We start from the raw sequence: 18,269 nt of genomic DNA, 5'->3' as shown, positions 1-18,269 counted from the left end.
GAGGATTTACCCGTTACTGACTTGGTTGTGATGCTGTGGTAACTTTGCTGTTTGACCCCGGGTATCATTTTACCCTTATAATGGTCAGTCTGTGCCTTACTTAGTCTAACGATCATTTGGAATAAATCGATGAATGTGAACTTCATTTCATTTTGTCATTTGTTTCTTCGTCAGTTTCATTAGGTGACTTTAATAACACTTAAAAATCAAATATCCCCTACTTTTTTTGAATAGTATAATTACAATATCTACATCCTCTATACAGTCATCGTCACTTTCCTTTTCGCTTGTTCCGTTAAGTTATAGCATCTCTATACTACTTAAAGATGCATTCCCACGAAAGTATTTATACGGTATATAGTTATTTCCAATACAAGCACGAGGGGGGGGGGGGGCTGAATGGTTAGCACGTGCGCGCTGTACCATAAAGTCTGTCATTGAGTCAACTGGCGTGGTTTCGAATCATCGGTTGTACGTGGCAAGGAGTAGGGTCGCCTGTCCATCCTCGTGGGTTTTCTCCGGGTCCTCCGGTTTCCTCCCACTGCTAAAGACCCCTACGCGACAGCGAATTATTGAAATAAAATTAAATCATATGTTAGTCCCGAAGTGACCTAGTTTTTGTAGAGTGGACGTTAAACCCCATGTCTCTCTCTCTCTCTCCAATACAAGCATGGTAAATTTGGTATATATAGAAAGTAGAGACACCCAATCTCACTAGAAGAAAAACTGGATTCCCAGAAGAAAAACCAAACTATGCCGAGCGCACGGGACAAAACTATGAGTGTATCACTAACTGGCAACGTGGGACTGCTTGAGTGGCGTATAGAGAGCTACTTATGTGTTGATCGAATGGGTAGAGGTTGTGAGAACGCACAGCAGACTCTGCTATTAAACGGCGGACAAAGAAATTTGCAGAGGATAATCCAGCAATTTACTTAGGCTTCAACATTTATGGTAAATAAACAGCGATTAACGATAAATGCAAGCTAATTGAACCCTTCCTCAATCAAGTCTCGTGAAAAACAAGGATATTTAAAATAGATTGGGTTGGCTTAGTTTCTTTCGATTAAAATGTGTTTGAAGGGATTTTTTAGAAAACGTTTGATAGATTAATTAGTTTGAATATGTTTTAATAGTCCATAATCAAATCACACAGTTTGTACGTGGGAAGGCATTTTAAAATATCGTTGTTACGATCAAACTGGGCTGTCTGGCCCTCCGCACCATATTTTTTTCAGTGAATAGGGCTTTCAGGGAAAAGAAATATTACACGTTAGCATAATGATATAAAACATACTTCGCTGTTTAATGGGGAACCAATGTAATAGCAGTGGAGTCACGTGGGTGTCTTAAATGATAAACCAGCTACAAGGCACCTATTTCTTGTGATTAACAAAGTAGCTAGTAAAGAAAAAAAATCACTAAATTTATGCGATGATCTAATTGTGTTGGGTAGACTCTTGGTTTTCCTTCCTCGTCTTCTCTATTATTTCATGTCACAATGACTTTTTCACGACACGACATTTGAAACAATAGAGCTTTAAGAGTCATGTATATATGTATTCAATAATGAAACGTGTGAATTTTGAACATTGACTTGTACAAATCGCAGCAGAATGAGTGTTAAAGCACACAAAGATTACTGCGTGAAATCAATGTATACCAATATATACTTTAAATAGTCTAAAGTTAGTATTCTGGTATTTGAAACTTTAATAATATTTCTATGAATAACTTTGTAGTTAAATCGAACCTTCATCCATGCCTCCGCTCTCTATACCCAACTACAATAATATAATCTACAAGTATCATTTACACATCATTGAATTACTTCATAAAAATCACGGTAATCACATATAGATATTTGGGAGATAATATTTATTGGGATGGGGTGTGGCGGGTATGTGTACAATATTCGTTTAAGCACTGAGTTTATACATGATCACTAAAATACATAGTTTGTTTTCCAGTTAAAGTACACCATATCGACTTACCAAAAAATCTCTAATGCTATAAACGACCGTTCATAGAGGTAATGTATATGATTATCTAATTTAAGAATTACAGTTAGGTCCTCCATTAAGAATATATTAATTAACGGTAATATTTTATTTTTGGGGATATCGCCGACATCTGTCACTCCAAATATGATAACGATCGTATTATTAATAATATAAAGTACATGGAGATTAATCGATTTTTATTTAGCATTAAAAAATTAAAGGAGACAATCAAGAAAACGGAAACGAAATATATTTGGAATACTAAAATTTGTAAAAATTAATTTAAAAAAAAGCTAGATAACTTTATATAAATATTATATAACGAAACCATTTGTTATATATCAGATATAACCTCAAAAGTATTTATAAAACACAAAATAACTACACAAAACCGCCAGCTATTGTCAAACGATAACAAAATTATAATATTAATATAAAAGAGGACTACGTTAAACACATTTTTGCACTGATTCGAAGAATAACTAAAGATTAAAAAAATGGTAATATTTCATTTTAGATTCTACATATAATTAACCTAAACAATCGCTTATATAAAATGAAATTGTCTAACCCATTACTGTGTGAGTTTTTGTAATTCTACAAATAAAAACAAATACACATCTTCATTCGATAATATGGCAGAAGCTGCGTGAAATATTAGTCTATAATATTACATAAATATCACCAGTATAATTAAACACTTGGGTAGAATTACACATGACAATTTAAAAAATGAAAAATGATTAAATATTGTTTATTTACTTATTTCATTAATGTATATTTTCCATGTAAGATTAAAATTAGCCCAGTTTAGGAGCAGAACAGTAGGACGTTAAACCCCATTTCATTTTATTTCATTTCTGTAAGATTAAAGACACTGGTCAAAATACTAGAATTGTATTTCATACATAGAAGCGAAAACTGAAATAATATACAACGCAGTAGACGGATACAACATCTTGAAAAATAAACCCGAAATTAGTTAATATATAGACTTAAAGGAACAATAACACTCTTGCTAGCTTGACAGCTCCAGAAAATAAATAATAGCCTTATTCTAAGTACTAGATGTGTTAGTGTCCTACCTGTTGTGTAAATTATTCATTAAATCCTATTTTACTTGTCCAGAGGGTTCGAAAATATTTTTAAATCCAAGTCACATTTGAAAAGGTTTACTTTAGGCTTTTCAAATCATTTAGTTGAATTTTTCCAATTTTTTAAATTAGGTGTGTTAAGATGAAATTTGTATCACCAATTAATTGGAATATTGTAAAATAGTACAATTTGTTGACCAGAATAAAGATTGGGACATATTATTCAGTTACAACAAGAGTGGAATTGAGCCTTTAATAATAATAATTTTATTATATGTTTCTATATATAATTTACATTGTTTCAAAATTTATTATTAATTCTCGGTACTAGTTTTAATTGTCAATAAATTAAATTATCCGCCTTAAAACAAAAGCTGTTGTAAACGACTGATTAGGAGATTAGAACAAAATATAACATATCATATCCCCTATCTGGATAAAAAAATATTTCCTACGTAGCATAAATGGGTACATAAAATAGTGCGCGAAGGCGTAAAGTGAGTGAAAAGCGCCAATTCTGCCCGGATCAGTTTGTGTTAATACGTTTAATGTAAACATAGCACGTGTTGTGATGTGATTTCACAAGTAGACCTTTCCTGCACTTGAACTTAAAGGTCAGTCATCGTTCACATAGTTAAAAGAGAGCTTTAGCAGTACCACTATGACACAGATAGATCTCTAGAATGTGTAGGGCCACTTCCTTTGGCAAATCTCTCTCTATTTTGTATTCTTTTGGGATATTAGGAGCGGTTTGTCTACTCCAAAATCTGATATCCGGTTCAAACCATTTTTTGCAGGACATGAAAGACGGCTTGTTTTAATAGCCATGCTATTAGTTCTAAAGCCCGTTTTCGTTAGTTACATGAAAACGGCCCCTTTACATTTGCATTAGACCGACTTTTTCGCCGATGAAAAGTACTTTATTCTGACCGAAGTTATCACTGTTTGAAGGTTTGACAAGATTGTTTATTATTGTAACAACAGTACTTGTTTTTCGAGACTTAGCCTTGAATCATCATTTTTAAATTAAATCATTAAATGGCGATCTTGTTTTAATCCGTTTATATCTCCACCATCCGATGGTCTCTAGAATTCATTATAGCTTGTCAAGTAAGCAAATGTCAAAATAATAATTTATATAACAACCGAAGCAAAAATAAAAATCGGCAATATGCAGATTTAGCTCTTATATTATGCATCTTAAAGGCAACATTTATTTGAACACTTGCAAACATCTACAGTACATATGTCTACCTATTTACAATACATGAATTTATGGTTTTGTATTCTCATATAATTGTATTTCTTCATATTCAACAGAATCTGTGTTTACTAAATCATCATAATGACCTTCAGCTGGTATTTGTTGGTTATCACTGGCGGCTGCAATACAGACGGATGTCATATCATACATTTAAGATTGTGGTATATTAAAGAAATATATATTTTGTGGAAAATTTGAAATATTATTTGCTGTGGATGTTTTTTTTTATTTACATCTTTGAGTGTAGAACAAACAGTGTCACGTATTTCTTCTGAACCAGACATATTGCCACTGCTAAAGACCCCTACGCGCAAGTGAATTATTGAAATATAATTAAACTGTATTTTAGTCCCGAAATGACCTAGTCTGTGTCGAGTGGACGTTAAACCCATCTCTCTCTCTCCCTCTCTCTTTCTCTCTCTCTCTCTCTCTCTCATATTGCACTTGGCACTCGTTATAAATTTGCTACATATCGTCTGTACTCTATAGTACATGTATGTCATGTATTTTTCAAAGCAATACTGCGTACCTTGATATACAGTCGGGCGTGAGCTTCCTGTTGGTGGATTTCTACTGGAAAAAGAAAAAGTTGAATTAGTTTGATTAGAAGGCTTGGCAATTATTTAGTCCAAATTCGCTGCATTATGTCTGTAAATCTGTCAATATTACTATAAACTTTTACTAAGATGGATTGACTATTTCTTGCACCAAGAATGAATAATTACCGAATCGATCACACGGCTAGGCATTTCATTTTATTGTGAAGCGTACTAGAGCATTAATTGTATTGCCGACACAACTGAGTTGTGTTGTTCAGTGGACATGAGATCCATTTCATTGCCGTGCTCTAGATCCTCGATAGTTCCGAGAAGCCTGAAAGCCCATAGTATTCTCTACATCAAACATTACTCCTCAAAAACTAAAAATCCCCATTTCGTTGCGAAGAAAGCTAGAAAATCACCGTCTTGCTCCTTTAAAGAGATTTTCACTATTAGGCTTAATTAAATTTTGTCATATTTGCTCATGAGGGCACGAGGCTTGTATGTTCATTATATATCTAACAAAGTTCTATTTGTACAAATATACTAAGTTTATACAAATCTACTGATTTTTGATAAAATATTGAAATGTGTAAACCAATTTACCTGTCTACCGTTCCTGAAATATAAAACGAAAAAAAAATACATTGATAATTTAAAGTGGCAAGTAGCTTTTATAACCACACAATGTTTTTTTTTTCTTAACGATTCGCAGTTCACACACACATACACACATATCTGTGACTATTTTTTTTTACTGTTTGTCTACAATTTGGCTTCGGTTTAAGATTTACACTATTTCGGTTTCATGGAACTCCTATAAGGAACCACCAACATAAATAATCAACTGGGATTTACTACCCCGCTTAAATGTCCAAATAGAATATGGTGATGTATTGCTTTCACAATACATGTATTTCAGAATTTTGAAGGTAACTTTGGAACCAGTTCCATGGTTTGAATTCCATCTAAAAATTTTAAATTTATACATCCCAAAAATTTGCAACATGCCCGATATGTAGGGTGTTCACAAAATTTGCAACATGCCCAATATGTAGGGTGTTCACGGACAATATATATTATGTAGCAGTATAAAAATTACACAAGTACACAATTACCCGTCATTGTTCTCTCCTGGTTACGTCTTCGGATCTGTCTGACTACCAGAACCACAATTAGTATGATTATATGTACTATCAAGGCAGCGGTTCCACCACAAGCAACACCAACTATAACTGTGGTGAGGAGTCCAAGATTAAAAGATTCTTCTGAAACATTTTGGGACGAAGTAGTGGTGCCAACTATAACAGTGGTGCTGGGTCCAAGATTAAAAGATTCTTCTGAAACATTTTGGGACGAAGTAGTGGTGCCAACTATAACAGTGGTGCTGGGTCCCATAGAATCATAAGACGACTCTTCTGCAACAATTGGCGAAGAGCTGCTGGTACTGGTTGTTTCTATATATAAAATAGATACAATAGAACATTCTACCAATTAAGATTCAGAAATATCACACCAATCATTTCATAAGTAGGTTCATAACAATTCCGATGAACATCATCATATTGTTTGGTTAATTTGATTCATTATTTTATCTTTTATAAATTAAATCGATGAGCCAAGGCTCTTTACATTTGGGTTAATGTTATGCACCACCTGCCATAACTGGGGTATTTGTTGTTGCTAAAACAAATACAGCAGACAGTTTCACAATTACAGAATTCAGAAATTGGATGTTCAATATCACACTTACAACCATCATCTTATAAATAAGTTCATAACACTTCCAGTGAACAATATTTTGCGCTAATGTGATTCATTAGTTTATCATAATAATCAAACATCAAAAGGCAGGGGTGTGGCTCACTAGTCTCTTCAGTGGGTTAATGTAGAAACAAGCCAGGTTCACAAATATAAAAAATATTACAAACAAAAAATATATCTACTAACCTGTGTCAATAAATGGTTTAACTATCAATCCAATTTGTTGAGAGGTACGACAGATACATTTACTACAAACTTTACAATAGTAGAACCCACCATCTTTTTCTGTTACCTCAACTATATCATGTGTAACTGTTAGAACTTTATCTGTAATATTATATGTACTACCGGCATGTCTTTCTGTTGTCATTGAGGAAAATAACCGTCTGAAACAGGTAATGTTATTGTAATGGCCGTATAGCCGAAATTCCGAGGCTAGTTGTACTGGTTCAACAGAATTTACAGTAATAATCTGAGAGTTAGATACGGGTTCAATTGCTTGATTAGCTGAAAGACAAGAGAATATTTTCTTTAGCATACAAGTGTTAACATGAGCAATCAGCATACTTAAATAACCCTTGACTAGAAAATATAATCTTAATCAAGAGATATATTTCATATTACAAAACTTGACGAGAAGTTTATCGAGTTTTGTTTTCTATTGCTAATACAAAAAAATTGTCGTAAGATAGGATTCATTTGTTCTGAACATACTACATTTTTCCCCATCAAATTAAAAACAATCCCATATTTAAGGAAGTATTACAATTTTCAGGGCAAAACTGCTGACAAGGGCTTTCAGTAACTACTTGGCAGCGAAGGGGCCGACTGGAGAAATGTATTTATCACCATAAATTAGAAGGTGTAGATAGATACAATTTATAAATTATCAATTTATATTTTATATATATTCAAAACATGACATAACCTACCAGTTTTAACTGATTCAGATGTAATTCTTAACGTTGCAAAACTACCACTGTCTGCAAATTCTTGACATTTCCATTCTGTACCAATTTCTTTCTCTACAGATTTAATAACTATTGCATGTTGTTTAGATTTACATTCATAACTATTTGGTATCTTATACTTTGTAATACAGGTACTTCTTAATTTAGTATTCCCAATCCAACTATCATTTATAAACCACGATATAATCCCCACATCACTTCGTCTAAAACCAGGTGAACTTAAACAGGTGAGAACTAAATAGTTACATCTTACTTCATCTGGTGAGACTCCGAGCAAAAGTTGATCTACCGTAAACAAGAAGATAACAAGAAATTAGGCTATTGCCCAAATTATAACAACGTATTAATTTTTTATCTTTTCTGTATACAATAAGCATTGATGTGTGTATACTGTATACGGAGTGGGGGCCACGGTTGCTAGGTGGGTAAGGCGCTGGCTCGCTAGCCTGGAGGTCGGGTGTTCGATCCCTGCACTGGCCGAGAAAGTTCATCCCGATTTTCCAACGTGGTTTCCCCTTGTCAGTGATGCAGAACGGAGGGCCTGACAAGGACAGCTGTCTAGTCCTTCGGATGAGACGAAAAACCGAGGTCCCGTGGGCCTTACCCACTTAGCCACCGTGATCCCCCTATGAACCGAGATATTAGCTTTTGAATTTTAAGCCTAGCTTCGATCATCATTACTAAAGTCGGTACGATAAAAAACATCGTCTCGATTATCCATTTTTGGATTTAATCGTCAATGGGTGTTGTGCAGCAGATTGGATTCCAATCCAGTGAAAATCCGACACATAAGATGACATCGAGAGTTAATTATAGTTTGGATAAGTTAATGTCTAATTAATAGTTTATATAAAATTTCAGGCCTAAAGAAAGACCTGCAATAGGCAATAGGTAAAAGGTATTGAGTGCAATACTTTGCAAGGCTTGGGAAATACATTTATCATATTGCCAAAGGTTCTTTTACGTGCAAACCAATGTGTACACGGTGTTTCTTCAAATGGAATGACTAAGCAAAACTTTATCCCTGGCAAGTGTGAGAATAGCTTGATAATTCCCATGGTTCTTCCCTTTATCGTTCGACAACTATCAACCAAAAACAAACGAAAACAGCGCTCTTGTCAGTTTTTGTTGATGATTAGGAGGACCAATTGTATGATTGAAAAGGATTTTCAGCCTGACCACAAAATATGCTGGAAGACACATCGAAAAGAATGTAATTTATTACAACCTGTTCCATACGCTTCTTTGGAGAAAACAAACCACCAACAAAAACTTTGTGTAGCACATAGTTCAAACAATTTAAATTCCTTAAGTATTCTAAACCGGACTCCTTACCTGAAGAAACTTTCAATAAGTTTACACCATAGCAGACCCAAAACAACCAGTTAAAGAGCGTCATATTGATTCAGGACTCTAAACAAAATCATGCCTTATTGCGACTATTTCATTTAATATTAATTAAATGGTTAACGGGTGTTGTATTTATATCTAAACTTGAATCTTAGAATAGTTCATATCCCACATCCGTTGTTTTAATTCTTCCTTCCAATTCGTCCCAATCCTGTACAGTCATAAACATCTTCCGCACAATGATTTAACGCGTGCGTCTTACTATGGAAGACCAAACAGCTCTTTACTCAGTGTTCGTAATTCTTAGTTCTTAGTTCATAATCCTTAATTCTTATTACTTCATTTCGACATTTGTACACTAAAATTAACATTTGTATCTTAAAATCAATATTTATTTTACAAATCAGACATTTGTCATATCAGATTTGTAAAATGTATTTTTGTTTAACATAATTTTCTTTTAATATAAAGATAAAATTTATTTTACATTTCATCATAGACATACAACGAAAAACAAATCTCGGACAACAAACCTCTAAATACAAATCTCCAAATACAAATCTTGCAAAACGTTTCTCAAAAAACATTTTTTCAATAATATTTCTCCAAAAACATTTTTTCAATAATATTTCTCCAAAAACATTTCTCGAAATTCATCAAACCGGAACATTGTGACATGAGCGGAAATCAACCTGGCATACAATAAGTCACCATAATAATATAACAAAGGAGAACCGTGACTTTTATGTCTCTCTCTACATATATACTCTTCAAAAAAAGTAGAGGATATTCAGAACAATACAAAACTGCGGAAATGCACTACTGTTTTTATTAGAGGTAACCTGTGTATGTTAATAACAGGCCAATTGCCTACACATGATGACATGAACATAAACAGTTCATATGGGCGGCTTATCTGACGGCCCATTTCACTCGCAAAGAGATACACTGTCAAAAGTAAAAATGGACGTTTTTGATTTTTGTCTTAATAATGAGTAATTGCTCCACCAATACCCAGACATTCAGTAATTCGTCGTGGCATGTTCCTAATCAACAGTCCAATCACGATTTAGGGCAATCGGACCCACTCCTCTCCTCTCGATCAATTCTTGCAGTGTTGTCGGGTGACGTTGACGTCGACGAACACGTCTCCTGATCATGTCCCAGACATGCTCTATAGGGGAAAGGTCAGGACTCTTGGCTGGCAAAGGCTAATGGACATGATGATGGTGACGCTGGAGGTATTCATTCACGACACGAGCACGGTGGACACGGACATTATCATCTTGAAATATGAAACGTCGACCTGCACGTTGAGCAATGGGCAGAACTATTGGTGCCAGGATGTGGTCACGGTAGTACACACCAGTGACCCTTCCTTGAACAATATGCAAGTCCGTTCTGCCAGTCATGACGATTCCTCCCCACGCCATAACAGATCCACGCCCGATCTGTCATGCTGTCTAACGTTAACATTAGCATGACGCTAATTTACACGCCTCCAAACGCGAGCCCGACTATCGGTGAAATCTGAGAACATTACACGCGCCCATCGACGATTACCGCAATTTTTACGCTGCCCACACCTGTCGATTGACGCCTGTTTGCCATGTGCTGGTGAGTTAACGGAGGCACAACACGCGGTCGTCGAGCATGCAAATGGATTTCTAATCGTTTGGGGTGTAACTCAAATTCCTGTAACTTGGTACAAGTTTACAGAAAACTGATTGGCCGTTTGTCCTCGATTTCGCAATACCTGTGTACGAATGTATCGATCCTGGGCTTGTGTAGTGGCTCTAGGACGACCTTAACGGGGCCTATCATCAACATTGTGTGTTTGTTGGTGCCGGTCCCACAGTCTGCTGATCACAGACTGTGACAGATTAAGCATGTTGGCTACTGCTCGCTGTGTAGAACCCCTGTCTTGATTCCGGCTTACTGCCTTGCTGAGTCAACAAGTTTACTAGCAGATGTTGTAATTCTCTCGGGGATCACGTGGCTAAGTGGCTAAGACGCTGGCTCGCTAGCCTGGAGGTCGGGTGTTCGATCCCTGCATTGGCCGAGAAAGTTCATCCAGATTTCCGGTGTGGTTCCCCCTTGTCAGTGATGCAGGACCGAGGGCCTGACAAGGACAGCTGTCTAGTCCTTCGGATGAGACGAAGTAAAGAGGTCCCGTGTATACATTGGAGTACACGTAAAAGATCCCTTGGCAGTTGGAATTCGATATAAGAGTAGGCGATAGTGTCGCTGCCCGGGCAAGATGTCCCTCATAGCACACTGTATGACGTATGCCCGTCATTAGCCCAGTATAGAAGCAGAACAGTAGGACGTTAAACCCCATTTCATTTCCCTTTGAAGCATGTCAAGAGCACGTAGGCGTTCATCATGTTGAAGACGTCTCATTGCAAATTAAACGTAACACACGAAAGCAAAGATACGCTAAACAGTAAATCTTATGCAAGTACCGATAGGAAAGCAAACATAGATAGGATAAACTAGCACGCGGCAGTTTTCATCAACCCTTCCTTGAAGTGTCAAATTTGACAATGAACCCCTCCCACGTGTATGGCGCTATTGCGTGTCGCATGGGCAGCTAAGTGGTTCTGTTGGGGTGATAAGTTCTTCATCTGTGAACATACTCTCAAAACATGTCAAGTGTCCATGACTATTTATCATATCATAACCTGCATAGGAATTTGCATTTCAATATCCCCTACTTTTTTTTTGAAGAGTATATATATTGATTAATCTGATCTAGAATTAAATGAAATAAATTGTCAGTAGTCTATTTTCAGAAATTAGGTTTTGTCTGATTGGACAAACAAAAGAGGGCTTTATCTCTTCTAAATCGTGTAATCATGAATGTGCCAGTAAAATAGCTAATACTCGTATATTCAAAGAGCGATAGACAAATATTTTCCGGTGAAGCATTATACGATAACTTGAATTTCGTATTAAGACGCGTATTTTATCTTTTAAATACCCCCTCCCCTCACTAAATAGATTTCAGACGATAACAATTATATTTGCTATAACAAGGTAGCAAATATGAATATATCAGAAAATATTTTACAATTTTGAAAATGTATACGGACCTTTTAACTGGTATGCATCCGGATATCTTGTATTGTGTGTCATGGACCGTATTTTGACGTTAAATACCCCCACCCTCTCATTTGACACGTGTAAGTGTCATTTAAAATTTGTTCTTTTTTCAAGGTATGAACACAAATGTAAAGAAAATGATTTACATAATCAGATATCGAGAATTTCTTATTAAGATCGGGGTTTTTTTTAGTTTAAATACCCCCCCCCCCCACACACACACACACACACACACACTTGATAAAGTTTAGTACCGTGGAACTTTGATCTTTTTTCGAGATATGTATATATAAATGTGCCAGAAAAAATAACTTGACAAGTTGTACGCTATCAAACTCTATTAATTGATTGGGAGGGGGTGCGTGGGGCTTAAGAATGCAGGGACCGGCACATGGCATGGTGGGTGACCGATTTTCACCATTTTTTTTATGTATGATGGGTAACCCCTCCAAAGACCACTGCCACAATTTTAGATCAATCGAACCATTCTAGAGTGTAGAAAAAAAATATGAAACTTTAAGACCGAAAAAGGTAAAAGAAAATCATCATTTTCAGGCCATTTTTCAATTATGGGGTACAACTAAACTACGGCGAGTAGATTAATGAAACATTATAGGGTAGGAGATATGGCTAGTGAGTATACATTCTAAAAGTTTGATGAACTTTCATTGAGGGGTTTTTGGTATAGGGACTTATTGCTGCAAGGTACCAAAATAGCCCAATTTAGGCATGTCATTTTATTCTATCTATAGCTCACCCACTGCGAGTATAAGACATTTTTTGAAATGCCTAATGAAAAGGCAATGATCTATAGTATTAAGATCAAGAAAAAAAATGGGCGGCACCCGACCCGTTTAATAGTAAATAATCTCCATTTTTGTCCAAAAATAACGATTTTGATCAAAAATGACGAAAGAAAAAACCCGCTTTATTTACACACTGAAAAGTGTGACAGGGCACTGGGATCAAATTTAACGTGGGTTCCAGTTCCATTAAGAACAAGCCAGGATAGAAATAAAAATAAACAAATAAATATAAACGCATTATATACTTTCATCAAACAATTCACGTTTAAAAGATGTTCTATTATCAAAACTACAAATACTTATTACCAATAAATGAAATATCGCTATACTTTGCTATCTACTGTTTATCTATCTGTTTATCTATCTATCTATCTAATAAGTATCTAATCATGAAAACTGAGCTCAGAATTACACCGTTAAAACTTTTAAACGATGAAGTTTGAACAGCTTAATTTACTGTAAATGCCAAAAGAGCTGTTCTTGGTAAATATAATTAATCTATCTAGGCTAATTTTCAACATTTTATTAATTCGGCGATATAATCTCATGAACTAGTAGAAAGATGATGAATTTTTGAACAGAAAATCGTAAAGAACTAAATACAACGTACATTTAATTTCAACATATTCCTTGTCATGCTATCTTTAATGTTCTGTGTACACAATTTGGTTTCAGAATAATTAGGGGATGGAACAGTTTTTGAAAGGGAGTAATTTGCAATCAGCTGTATACCATCTGTATAAGAATGTCGTCCTAGAAACAATGATTATCGATTAGTTGTCCTAAATTCTTAGTATATGTCGCAGGGTTAATATGTATATTAATATTGCGCTAGCGTGTTTTATTTTTGTGTGTTGAGGTTGTCCATAATAGTTTGTTCTTTGTCGGTAAGCTTGGGTGTGTCTGTCACGTGTGATTGTTTGAATGATCTGATTGGTTTTTAACTCCAGCCGCGAAATGCACGGAGATTCAACTGCACTCCACTATAGAACATCGCACAGGCTAGACATATGGAATAGACACATTTACATGTGTGTGTATTTAGATAACATATTCCATATGTATTTATAGTATTAAACCACACGTTGAATGGTAAGATTATATTCAATATCTTATATTTATCATCAATAGCTTTATAGTTGCTGATGAGTTTAAGTATGACGTGTTTGATCTATATTCGTAAAAGGCTATAATTTAAAGTGGTGCATCTGTGTTATGTATAATATTTTCCTTAATATTGTTTATTTGTATTGGGTGTAAATTGTTTTGCAGGTCATTTACGATCATATATTTATGTGATTAACCTAAATAAAGAATCCTACATGTTTTGGCGTGTTTTTAACTAACGACCCCGTGACATATACATTACAGAAAAGACAGGTAAAGGTAAAGAATTTCTATATTAAATTACTTTCAATTTATTTTCTTTCTCGATTAGCCGTACTACGCACGTGGTTTCACTAGAGTCGAGCTCATCGAGCAATTTTTCTTATACGCTTGCTCGATACTCCTTTATTTTATGGTGACTTATTGTATGCAAGGTTGATTTCCGCTCATGTCGTCATGATATTCCGGTTCAATGGATTTCGAGAAATGTTTTTGGAGAAATGTTTTTGGAGATTTGTATTTAGAAATTTGTTGTTCCAGATTTGTTTTTCGTTGTATTTTTCTGATGAAATGTAAATGTAGGCTAATTTTTGATTTTCTAAAATAAATTTTATCTTTATATTGAAATACAGTTAAAATACATTTTACAAATCTGATATGACAAATGTTTGATTTGTAAAACCAATATTTAATTTAAGATATAAATGTTAATTTTAGTGTACAATAATGTCGAAATACGACAACAAATGAATAAGAATTAAGGACTATGAATTAAGAATAAGGACTAAGAACACTGAATAAAGAGCTGTTTGGCCTTCCATACTTTACATCTCAATGTTGTGGTGCCATGGTTTCGATCCCAGTGTCGCCTTCATAGTGTCGCCTTCGTAACCCATTTGATTTTCAATGGCTTCTTTGGTTTCCTACCACTGCTAAAAAAAACCAAAGCTCAAGTGTAGCACTACTGATACCACATATCTTTGTTTTGGCTTGATCGTCTTGGGATTGGTTTGACTCTGGACTGGCTACTGTTGTATCTCTCTTCTTAAGGACTTCACCATTGTGTTTTCTCACGATACCGAAATCAAAAAAGTAACAGGAACAACGATAGTGTTTTTGCTATACGTTTTTATGTCACAACAGTTACACAGTAGTCTACATTACAACATTGCCTTTCTCTCCATCCTCAGTCCTGTAAAAGTCCAACCACCGTGGCTAGACCCAGGAAACAACTACATCATGAGACTCAACCGGTCTTCTACACAACCCAATGATAGTCTGATCTCTAAAGAACCCAATGCGCGTCTGTCTATTCTAGCCCTCGCCCTATTCTTCTGTCTGTGATATTTTATTGTTTATTTGGGTTTTTTTTTATTATTATTATTTTTAAAAAAGAAACAAAAGAATAATAGGTAGATATATACATATAGCACAACGGCAAAGCTGCACAGCTTTGTTTCACAGTAAATGATGAAAAGATAAAAGGTATACCGACACAAAATGATTTCAACACCGGTTTAATAATATTTTAACATTTTATATATTCTAAAAAATTAAGTAGAAAATACCATTAAACAAATTGTATTTAAATGCCTACATGTTTCGCCGTTAGGTTTTCAAGATTTCAAGGCAATAATAAATAATGACCTTACGTCATTCTGTAACGTCATTATGGAGAGATAGTTGAAATATTTTTTCATATAAATTAAAACGAAATAATATCACTGGTTAAGTTTGGGTTTGAATTTGTTTATAAAATATTCTTCTTTAACTCTTAATTTTGTGATATTATTATCAGACAGTTTATAAAAGGAGACAACATGAAAATGTGGCGATTTATTTTTAGCACACTCCGCGATATGCCCACTTAATGTGATTTTGCGGTATATTTCCTCTTTTATATGCTGTTTATGTACTGTAACACGTTTCCGTAATTCATTTGTGGGTCCAATGTATAATTCATTACACCCAAGGCATGTAATTACATATACTACGTTAGTGACAGAGAATGTCATACTACAATTTTTTTTAAATAGAAAATTATTAAAGTTAAAAGAGTTGCCTTCAATCAAGTAATCGCACATGCCACAGTTTTCTCGTCCACATTTTGTTACCGCCTACTCGGTTTCAAGACTATCATATTTTGCTCTTGTTAGCATCTTTTTTAAGCTTGGTGGTTGGTGCTTTGAAGGAATGAACTTGTTTCACTAAGGATTTTGTTCATTCGCTCACTACGTCTCAGTAGAGCAAAGTTATCTCGGAGTACATTGGTCATATTAGGGTTTCGAGTATTGTACGTGGAGATTAATGTACGGCACATTACGAAAATGTGAAAATCACGTGATCCCAATTGAATATTTACTGGTGTCTTCTGATAAGTTCATAGCTGTGTTTTTCTTTATTTAGTTTGAGTCATTCTAGGTGTCTATGACTAGTCTCTATCTACGGTTGTATTCCGTCTGACTTAGCATGTTTTTATTTGGCAAAATTCAAATATTTTTCTTATATATTTTGCCAGGTGTGCCGCTATTTTTTCATATATTCCAAGGTGTGCCGTTGGCAAATAAGGTTACGAACCACTGTTCGAAAGTATCAAATGCCTTCGCCCGCTTTATACCGTCATTGATTAAAGTTAATGGGTATTTACGGTGATTTAGAATAAGGTTCGTAATTCTGATAATCTGAGACCTGAAGTTAAAGGATTTGATACGAGGGTGAAGATTCTCCTTGCAAGATTGTAAGTCGATGCTGTTTTGGTATGACTCGGCTGATAAGAGTCAAAATATAAATATTGTCCGTACTTTTGTAAAAATTATCTGTTTCTATTTTATTATCATCAGCTTTTAGCACCATAATATCTAAAAATGATATTTTCTTGTCACTTGTTTCGACTGTAAATTGTATTGTTGGGTGGAGGCTATTTAGAATATCACTGAAGATGGATAATTGATCTAGATTTTTGAGCCAAATAAAAAAAAAAAAAAATCATCTAGAAATCTTTCCATTGTTCTTTAAAGTATATTCTTGTTTCATGGTCAAATGCTATCTCAACTTTATCCGCAATTTCAAATTCTAAATAGCAAAGAACTAATGTTGCGTAACATGGTGCGCCTTTAATTCCCATAGCAGTGCCAACTAGCTGTTTATAAAACTTTGCATCGAAATAGAAGTAGTTATTTTCAAGTACGAACTTCAAACTACATAATATAAAATCTTTTGGGAAACGCTCATGGAGATCTTGTGGGTATTTATCTACCAAGAATTCGATAGCTGTTAATCCTAAATCAAAAGTAATATTTGAGTAGAGGTTTGTGACATTGTAAGTAACTAGCGTGGCATTTTAATATATATATATATACTATTCAAAAAAAGTAGGGGATATTTGATTTTGGGGGCATAATACTAAAATATGCAAATGACTACGAAAAAGGTCACTATAGAACCTAACAGAAGAAACATTTCCAGTTACATGTGACGCCCAAACGCACCAATAGCTACCGCATGGAATGCAGGTGATGCTTGGGATCATCATGGGGGTCCAACCCAAGATTTGCACGACTCTGACTTTGAATGTTACAGTCATTGTGGCATTGAATTCCAGGGCGGAAACATCAGTTTAATTGTTTTAGTGACCAGAAAACAAATTTTGATATGCGTCGGCTTACCCAAAATGAAAGGTTACGTGCCCTTGGCATGCTACAGATCGGCACAACATAGGCGGTTGTGGCGCGGACGATGAATGTTTCTCAGTCTGTCATAAGCAGGCTATGGTCCAGATACCGTGATACACAATCTGTACAGGACAGACCACGCTCAGGTCGACCAAGTTCGACAACTCAAGCCCAGGATCGATTTATCCGTACCTTGGCCTTGAGAAATCGTGTCATCACAGCAAATCAGATCAGCGCTCGTCTTCAAACAGACACTGGTGTGAGAGTGAGTGGCCAGACGATTCGGAATCGACTGCATAGGGGTCACCTTCGCGCCCGACGTCCTCGCGTGATCCCTTGTTTGAGAGATCATCACATTCAGGCAAGACGTCGTTGGTGTAGGGATCGTCAGCACTGGGATAATCGACGCTGGAGCAATGTGATGTTTTCAGATGAGTCAAGGTTCACTGTTGATTTTTTGGACAGACGTAGGAGGGTGTGGCGTCGTCGAAACGAGCGCTTCCAAGACGTTAACGTCATCAGACATGATCGATTTGGGGGTGGTTCTGTTATGGTGTGGGGAGGCATCACTGTTGCTGGAAGAACGGCTTTACAT

At 35.4% G+C, this 18,269-nt stretch overlaps 1 protein-coding gene across 2 annotated transcripts; it reads right to left on the bottom strand.

Annotated features, from left to right (window-relative positions):
* Positions 1-1,775: 1,775 nt before the first annotated feature.
* Positions 1,776-9,162, bottom strand: LOC126829743 (uncharacterized). 2 transcript variants are annotated; one of them, XM_050559857.2, is made up of 7 exons: positions 8,971-9,162; positions 7,597-7,920; positions 6,851-7,171; positions 6,019-6,357; positions 5,507-5,519; positions 4,891-4,931; positions 1,776-4,480 (listed from the first exon to the last, which is right to left on the bottom strand). In XM_050559857.2, the coding sequence occupies exons 1-7, from the start codon at positions 9,032-9,034 to the stop codon at positions 4,371-4,373; spliced, it is 1,212 nt and encodes a 403-aa protein (XP_050415814.1). In that variant the 5' UTR covers positions 9,035-9,162; the 3' UTR covers positions 1,776-4,370. The 2 variants fall into 2 exon arrangements, with proteins under 2 accessions (XP_050415814.1, XP_050415813.1); XM_050559856.2 differs by having other exon boundaries at positions 1,777-4,480; positions 4,891-4,934.
* Positions 9,163-18,269: the final 9,107 nt, after the last annotated feature.

The sequence above is a fragment of the Patella vulgata genome, chromosome 8, assembly GCF_932274485.2.
Source record: "Patella vulgata chromosome 8, xgPatVulg1.2, whole genome shotgun sequence".
NCBI classification, from domain to species: domain Eukaryota; kingdom Metazoa; phylum Mollusca; class Gastropoda; family Patellidae; genus Patella; species Patella vulgata.
The sequence above is the reverse complement of the archived record's forward strand: the minus strand, read 5'-3'. Positions and strand labels throughout refer to the sequence as shown.

Bases quoted from the DNA above. Each gene is read 5' to 3' on its own strand.
- LOC126829743 (XM_050559856.2), bottom strand. From the start codon at position 9,034: ATGACGCTCTTTAACTGGTTGTTTTGGGTCTGCTATGGTGTAAACTTA. The intron at 7,921-8,970 runs GTAAGGAGTCCG...TGTTTACGGTAG, and splicing joins CTTATTGAAAGTTTCTTCAG to ATCAACTTTTGCTCGGAGTC. The intron at 4,481-4,890 runs GTACGCAGTATT...TCTGTATTGCAG, and splicing joins ACGCCCGACTGTATATCAAG to CCGCCAGTGATAACCAACAA.